This window comes from Punica granatum, chromosome 3 (assembly GCF_007655135.1).
Source record: "Punica granatum isolate Tunisia-2019 chromosome 3, ASM765513v2, whole genome shotgun sequence".
NCBI lineage: Eukaryota > Viridiplantae > Streptophyta > Magnoliopsida > Myrtales > Lythraceae > Punica > Punica granatum.
This window is the reverse complement of record NC_045129.1, coordinates 5,254,142-5,262,246: the sequence shown is the minus strand read 5'-3', so window position 1 is coordinate 5,262,246 and position 8,105 is coordinate 5,254,142. Positions and strand designations below refer to the sequence as shown.

The 8,105-nt window shown below is 40.2% G+C and overlaps 1 protein-coding gene across 1 annotated transcript; it reads left to right on the top strand.

Annotated features, from left to right (window-relative positions):
* The first annotated feature begins 3,485 nt into the window (after positions 1 to 3,485).
* Positions 3,486 to 6,662, top strand: LOC116202083 (trimethyltridecatetraene synthase-like). Its single transcript, XM_031533602.1, has 2 exons — positions 3,486 to 4,528; positions 5,839 to 6,662. The coding sequence occupies exons 1-2, from the start codon at positions 3,623 to 3,625 to the stop codon at positions 6,469 to 6,471; spliced, it is 1,539 nt and encodes a 512-aa protein (XP_031389462.1). The 5' UTR covers positions 3,486 to 3,622; the 3' UTR covers positions 6,472 to 6,662.
* The last annotated feature ends 1,443 nt before the right edge of the window (positions 6,663 to 8,105 follow it).

Below are 8,105 nucleotides of genomic sequence, written 5' to 3'. Positions count from 1 at the left end.
AAATGAGCCCATGATAAGAGCGCAACCACAAGCCTTTGATGCCATATCGAACAATTATAGAGCGGGCGAAGAACCATCATGCATGCAATCCATATACATGTATTCCCAAGTCAATCACCTTTTAACCGAAGATGCACAAACGGATCGAAAATTATCACTCAGCTCAGCCATACATTCAAGCGCAGCAACAAATCCTGAAACTCATGCTCAAACATCACAAATTGAACAAAGAAACGTCCCCTAGTTCGGCCACACCATCGGGCTCAATTTTTTAAACACGATAGTCAAATCGATTAAAAAACTGTCACATAAACTAATCAAGCACTTCCATCAAGCATACATAACAAGTCGCGAAACTTGGAGCCTCACCAAACTTCACCATTAATCGGGACAGGGCTATGGGCAGAAAGGGCAACGGAGGAACCGAAGCTTGGACTTCGGCTGGCGAGGGATATGACTGAATAACTCGACTTGCAGCTGCATTGAGAAAGGCGGAGGTAAGGTCATAAGGAGCCTTCCCTCACAGCAGTGGCGGCCTAGGTCTTTCCTGCAAGGAGAAAGAGGGATAGCAGTACAGAACCGAGAGAAACAAAGACAAGCAAACACGGACAATCGCTGAGAAAGTGGGAGGAAGGAGTGACTTATCTCGGTAAAGAGGTCACGGTGGGGATGCTGCTATGTTGTAGCCGAAAGTGACAGAGAGAATGAAGAGCAAATGATGATGACAGTGAGTTGCTTGCAGAGAATCGGCTGGATGCTCCGTCTTCATTTTTGCCCGTCCCTCCCTTTGAACGAGAGAAGACTGAGAGAGGAGGAGTGAATGATAAGGATACGTCATCTCAGCTATCAGTCCTCCTCCTCTGACCCGGGAGTGAAAGGGCGAGGAAAGATGGACAATGTCGTGAAGAAGAAGATGAAGCCAAGGATCCAGAGGGCGCGGCAGTTGCAGGGGTTGTCGAAGAAAAAGAAAGAGCTGGACGGGATGGAGGTGGCAGGTGACAATGGTGAAGGCTATGGGGACCGAGAGTAAAGAGAATGAAGAAAAGTAGGGATGTTCGTGAGGCAAGGACTGATGGGAGGTCCGAATGAGGTGACCAGAAACAGAAAATGAAGGGGGGCTTTTGTCAACCGAAGGAGAACCGAAGAGGGAGCAGTGCAGCTGAACTGGAAGTTGGTGCGTGTAAAACTGAAGCAGTTATAGAGAAAACCCGGGGTCATGAAGAAGCAGAGTAGAAGAAGGAAAAAAAACGTCGATGGTGAAGTGCTGGTCTCTTCTCTTTCAAGAAGGAGGGCGGAGATCACGGGAATGGATGCTGGAGTGAAGAGGATGGGTGCTGGCATTGATGGAGATGAGCTGGGAGGTGATGGGAATGTTGTAAGCTCGGGAAGGAAAAGGCCAAAAAGTGATGGCCAGAAGGTAGAAAAAGAGCTGAGTCCTCTGTTGGTGGAGAGCGAAAGGCCGAGATGAGGAACCGCAGGACCAGAGCTCAGGGAAAACGGGAATGAGCTGAAAGCTAAGACCCTCATCTGTCGGTTTTTTCTTTTTCTTTTTTTTTTTTCCTGTTCTGTCCCTTTTCTTTTTCCCCACGTAAGTCAGAGATCCAGATGTTAAAAGAGATCAGATTGCATGATAAGGGAAGGAGAAGGGATCAGAAGGTCAAGATTGCATGTCTGTCTTTCATGCAGGTACGAGAGTGATCCGGAGGGGAAGATGTAGCCGCGTGAAGTTGCAGAGCCACTTGCAGGGTGGCTGAGGATGAGGGCTGCAGAGCTGATGCCGTGAAGAGGTGGGGATTGAGTGATGGTCCGGATCGGAAGCTGCAGGTTCCTGAAAAAGAAAAGAAAAGAAAAGGAATGACAGAGGAATGGAAGGAAGTCATCAGAGTGTGTAGGTCGTGGGCCCGATCAGCCGCAGGAAGAACAAGAAGAGGAAGAAGGGGAAGGAGAAGAAAGAGACAAAAGAAAAAGAAAGAAAAGTCAACTGATAAGGAAATAAAGAAAGATCATTTGTAAATTTATTATTATTATTATTTTATTCGTACGGACGTTTGCGGGTGAAATTCGATATTTCGATATTCGTCGACATTTTCAGAATGGTTTAAAATTGTAAGATTAGAAAAATAATCAGCTGTATGAGAATTTTAATTTGCTTCGATAGAGGTCAAATCCCGATAAAAATGGTCATCGACTCTCTGTCGTGCATAAATCGTAATTGCTCGATTATTTTCGAAATTCATATCTTTTCAATTAGATTTTCAAAAAATGTTCCAGGAACACCGTTGCTTTAAGAAAAATTCAAGGATCGTCTTTATGGAGAAAAGTGTTTTTCAATCCCGATCATCGTCCCGAATTTTTAAAAAATCCAAATTGATGCGCGTAAGACTTGGAATTCTTGTCTTTTCGATCGAATACCCGAAAGATGATCTGAGATCACCGTTGTGTTCAGAAAAATTCAGGGATCGATATTATGTCGAAAAATATTTTTTTAGTCTATAATATCATCCTGAATTTTGAAAAATTAAAATAAATGCGCGTAGGCTTGAAATTCTCATCTTTTCACTCGAGTATCGAAAAAATGATCCGAAACTATCATTGCATTCGGAAAAACTCAGGGATCAATTTTGTGCATAAAAATATTTTTCGACCTCCAGTTTTGCTTCGGATTTTGAAAACTGAAGCTGATGCGTGTGAAATTTATAAATGTCTCGTGGAGTTTTTTTCTAAAAAATCATAAAATTGGCTCCGAATTAGAAAAATGCCCAATTTTCAAAAATTGTGAATGTTCGAGTAATTAGCTGAAAATACTTCCCTATGATGAATGACAAAAATGACGATTTTACCCTTCTCTGAAGTCGATGGACCAAAACAGAGTGCCGCCATAATACATCGACAAATCGTTGCATACATCCACATGCACATCAATATATACACTTTCAATGTCATGATCAACATGAAAACGTGGATTGAACATCATCAATCAGTTATTACCGCATTAAACGTAACTAACCTCTTACCTCTGATATTGTACGCTATATCGATCAAGGCGCGAAAGACATTATCGACATGTACAAGTCGTTGTTGGCACAGTTTAATATGAATAATGTCACACACATTTGAAAACAATTGTTCATAATCGGATGAAGGGGTCCGATACCAATCCCCGAAAATAATATTATGTTGGATTAGAAAATATATATCTTTGCTAATGTGGATTTGTTCAAGTCATTTGGCGCATGTCCTCCGTAAATAAAGTCTCAGTTCAATTCTTAAATAGAAAATCCATACTTGGATTAATCTAGATCCGTTGCACTCTCGATTATTATAATACACATGAATAAATATATATATATATATATATATATATATATATATATATCAGTGCGTGTTTTGCAATGTTACCAAAACACTGGTAGGTGAGGAAAACTTCAAGGAAAGAGCCATTTTTAATAACAAAATAAAACACAATTAATGATTAATAAATATCAAGTTCCCGCTATCTTTTGGTTCTTCAATCCTTCAATATATTCCCCGCACACACCTCACCACACTTCAAAACATCCTTAGTCCAATTAAGCTTCCTTATCTTCCTACCAATTAATTAATTGCTCAGTTCCTTTCAATTATGGACATTCCTTCCAGCTGGGTCTCATCTGCTGCCGCCTGGCTAGCAACCCTTGCCCTCATCCTCCTCTCCCGCCGCTTCCGCCGCTGTTGGCAGCTCAACTTGCCTCCCGGGCCGAAGCCTTGGCCCATCATCGGGAACCTCAACCTCATCAGCCTGCTGCCCCACCGCTCCATCCATGAGCTCTCCAAGAAGTACGGCTCCTTAATGAGCCTCCAGTTTGGATCCTACCCTGTGATCGTGGGCTCATCCATGGAGATGGCACGTGCGATCCTCAAGACTCACGACGTGACCTTTGCGGGTAGGCCCAAGTTTAACGCGGGCAAGTACACCACCTACAACTACTCCGACATCACCTGGTCTCAATACGGTCCATATTGGCGCCAAGCGCGCAAGATGTGCATAATAGAGCTCTTCAGCGCAAAGCGCCTTGAGTCTTATGAGTACATCCGGGGAGAAGAGATGAAGGCCTTCCTCCACGACCTCTACGACTTGAGGGAGAGCCCGATCACCCTAAAGGATCACTTGTCTGATCTCAGCCTCAACGTGATCAGCCGGATGGTTTTGGGGAAGAGATACACCCAAAAGACTAAGGGGTCGATCGTGACTCCGGAGGAGTTCAAGAAGATGCTCGACGAGCTGTTTTTCCTCAATGGGGCGCTCACCATCGGGGACTCAATCCCGTGGTTCAACTTCTTGGACTTGGAAGGGTACGTAAAGAGGATGAAGACGTTGAGCAAGAAGTTCGACAAGTTCTTGGAGCATGTTTTGGATGAGCACGACGAGAGGAGGAGAGGCGTCAAGGGCTACGTCGCCAAGGACATGGTGGATGTGCTGCTTCAGCTTGCGGATGACCCCAACCTCGAAGTGAAGCTCGAGAGGCATGGAGTTAAAGCCTTTACTCAGGTATGCTGATTAACTCAATTATTGGTAGTTCAAAGAACATATCTTATATTATTACCGACTTTAATAATAACCCGACACAAGATGACATGAGCCTATTGACCTGGATACAAATGATAATAGTTTTAGACAAATCCTCTGTTTCCGAATGGAGCAACGCATATGCATAATCAGATGACACAGTCAAAATAATAGGACAACGGGACGACATTTGCCTGAATGTGACCTGCACGTCGTTTGCGGAAAAGCTCAAATTCCGATTAAAAAATGTATATCAATTTTCATATGACATGTGAGGGGTTCTTGTTTTTTCCATTCCCAATCAACGGGGTATTATATTATTTCCGGTTGGAAGATATTTCGGCACGCTAGCTCTTCTATTTTTTTAAAAATAGATTTCGAATAAATTTAAACGGATTAGGAAGACCGACGACCATCACACAATGCCACTGTTTTCTTTGACCTTATTTCATGAGACTCAGTGTTGTCGAGATGACAATCCCATATATGGTTTTCTAAGCTACTCACTATATCCTTTTTTGATTTCTCGAGCCGATAATAATATAGTCAAAATTTCATTAAGAAATGGGGAAAAAAATCTAAACTATATTATCGATAGCATGTAAGCAACTTTTACACCCAAAATAGTTGTTATATTAACCATTCAATTCCTTTAGATCAGATATACAAGAAAATTGGTGTCATTTCAACTAAAAGTGGGCTCAAGAAATAATGATGTGGTGTGGAGGGATGAAATTGAAAATCTTGTCTGGCTTAGTGGAATCGTATATATTATGTTCAATTGAACACCCAGAGTCGCATATTAAAAAAAAATTGTAATTATATTCCCTCTTAAAATCAATATATTTCAGATTTGATTATCACGCTAATAAGACATTTTATTTTATTTTTTAATTTCCCTTCGTTTATCCTTGTCCAAGACTCGCTAAATATTCAATTGCTTTCAGAACATGAACGAAATCGACAAATAATTAGGTGACAACTACAACCACTTTTTCCTTTTTAAGTGAAACGGTCTCTACCAGCTAATTGAATTATTGATGTAATTTATCTGCCTCATTACTGTTCTTGCCTCTGATCATGTTATTCCGATTTGCGGCTTTCTGCAATCCAAATCTGTTTCCCAAAAAATATCTACTCCAAATTTGTCTGGGGGCGCACAAACTTTTAATTTGATGCAATAGTACTCGAATCGTTAACAGTGACCCTTTCAGAGAGAGCAAGCTAGCACGTGTTGGTCTTACTTATCTGTCGCAATTGGTTTATGTACGTTTATGTGTGTCTATATATAGGACTTGATAGCCGGTGGGACAGAGAGCTCGGCTGTCACCGTGGAGTGGGCGATCTCGGAATTACTAAGGAAGCCAGAGGTATTCAAAAGGGCTACCGAAGAACTGGACAGGGTGATCGGAAGAGAGAGGTGGGTCGAAGAGAAGGACATTGTGAACTTGCCCTACATTGATGCCATCTGCAAAGAGACCATGAGGCTCCACCCCGTGGCTCCGATGCTCGTACCTAGGCAGTGCCGGGAGGATTGCAAGATTGGCGACTACGACATCCCTAAGGGCACCAGGGTCCTGGTGAGCGTGTGGTCTATCGGACGGGACCCTGAGATATGGGGCGACCCTGATGAGTTCAGGCCCGGGAGGTTCCTTGGGAAGGCGATCGATGTGAAAGGGCAGGATTTCGAGCTGTTGCCATTCGGGTCAGGCCGGCGTATGTGCCCTGGCTACACCCTTGGGCTGAAGGTGATCCAGGCAAGCCTAGCTAATCTCCTGCATGGGTTCGACTGGAAGCTGCCTGGAGAGACGAGGCCCGAGGATCTGGATATGGAGGAGATCTTTGGACTCTCAACTCCTAGGAAGGTCCCTCTTGTCACCGTTCCTAAGCCTAGGCTGCCTCCTCATCTATACTTTATGAATTAACTAATCTCGCTCTATGTATTAAACAAGCTTGGGACGGTTATAGGATCGACGTTCCTCGTCCTTTTGATATCGGTTTCGAGCCGTTATTTTAGATTGTAACTGGTCTGTCTTAGGTTTTGTCATCCACTACGTAAGATTAAGAGAAAATGCTGGCTTTGCTACATATGCAATTGATCCTTGTTTTTCCTTTATTTCTTGTGGCTTATCAAAAGGAGAGCAGTCTCTAAATTTGATGTTTCAAAAAGAAATCGGTAATCGGATTGAAAGTTCAATAGTAACGGCAGTCAGCTGATAGATGTGGACGCCGAGCCCTTTTTTCGTTTTGCCGCTCGAACGCGGTGATGGAGGGGTCGGTTCTGAGGATCGAAGTTCTTCTGTATATGAAACTATGCACTGCAGCAGTCCCAATTTCGCTTCCTAAAGGAAATGCATATAAAATTATTCTCATGAATGTATATAAAAAGGAGCCATGCACATTGATGTAGATAGAATAGTTTTCTTATGTTTTTAACTAAATTTATAGTTATACAAGAATTAATGATTGGTTGATTAATTTCCACCTATCCTTGAGCCTAATCACATATTTCCAATGCTTCTAAATTAATGAGACCGAGAGAGAAGAGCTGATGAGGCATATATATACATATCTATGTATATGTAATATATGTAAAATTCACATAATAATAGTACACCGAAAAATTTTGGATACTCTTGTCATAAATAGTTTGTGTTGTTCTATTCTTTATATTTATATTTATATATAAATTTATTGTATAATATTTCAAGCCTTTTTTTTAAGTTCAATTCAGAAAAATGAACTAAAAATAAAATGTTCAAACGCTCGCGCGTTGGACTAATTTCCACGAATCCTCCAGCCTAATCACATATTTCCAAAGCTACGCAATTAATGAGACCAAGAGAGAAGAGTTGATGAGGTTTATACATACATACCTCTGTATATGTAATATATGTAAAATTCACATAATAATCATACAACGTGAAATTTTGGGTACTCTTTATATAAAAATTTCATGTTATTCTACCCTTTATATTCGGAAAAAAGATAGCAATGATCCTAAAAGTTTACTAGTTTTTGAGTTTAAGTCCTATAAGTATGACTTTGCAAAAAGTAGTCCTAAGACGTTTAGAAAAGTGATAAATTTGGTATATCTTATAACCGACTGTTAACGGTTGTTGACGTGGACATAACACTATTAAAAACAATCTCAGTTGGCCGTCAATCGGTACATGTGGACTAACCATCGCATGCCAGGTCAATAATTCTTAAGGATTTATAAAAGACCATAATAAATTTAGAAAAATAGAATAAAATTAACTAAAATAAAATAAATTTTTAAAAAATGTAAAATAATAAATAAGCAAAAAATATTTGAAAATAAATAAAATTAAAAAATATTTTGGTGCTTTTTATAAAATACAAAAAAATAAAAAAAATAGAAATATAGTTTGAAATTTTTATAAATAAGAAAAAAATGTAAAAAAGCAAATACAAAAGAATTTAAAAAATGAAAAAGTAATTTGACATTTTATAAAATAAGAAAAATGTAAAAAAAAATTAAATCAAATCAAATAAAAATCAAATAAGAATTAGAAAAATGTAAAAAAAATACAAA

Bases quoted from the DNA above. Each gene is read 5' to 3' on its own strand.
- LOC116202083 (XM_031533602.1), top strand. From the start codon at position 3,623: ATGGACATTCCTTCCAGCTGGGTCTCATCTGCTGCCGCCTGGCTAGCA. The intron at 4,529-5,838 runs GTATGCTGATTA...GTCTATATATAG, and splicing joins GAGTTAAAGCCTTTACTCAG to GACTTGATAGCCGGTGGGAC.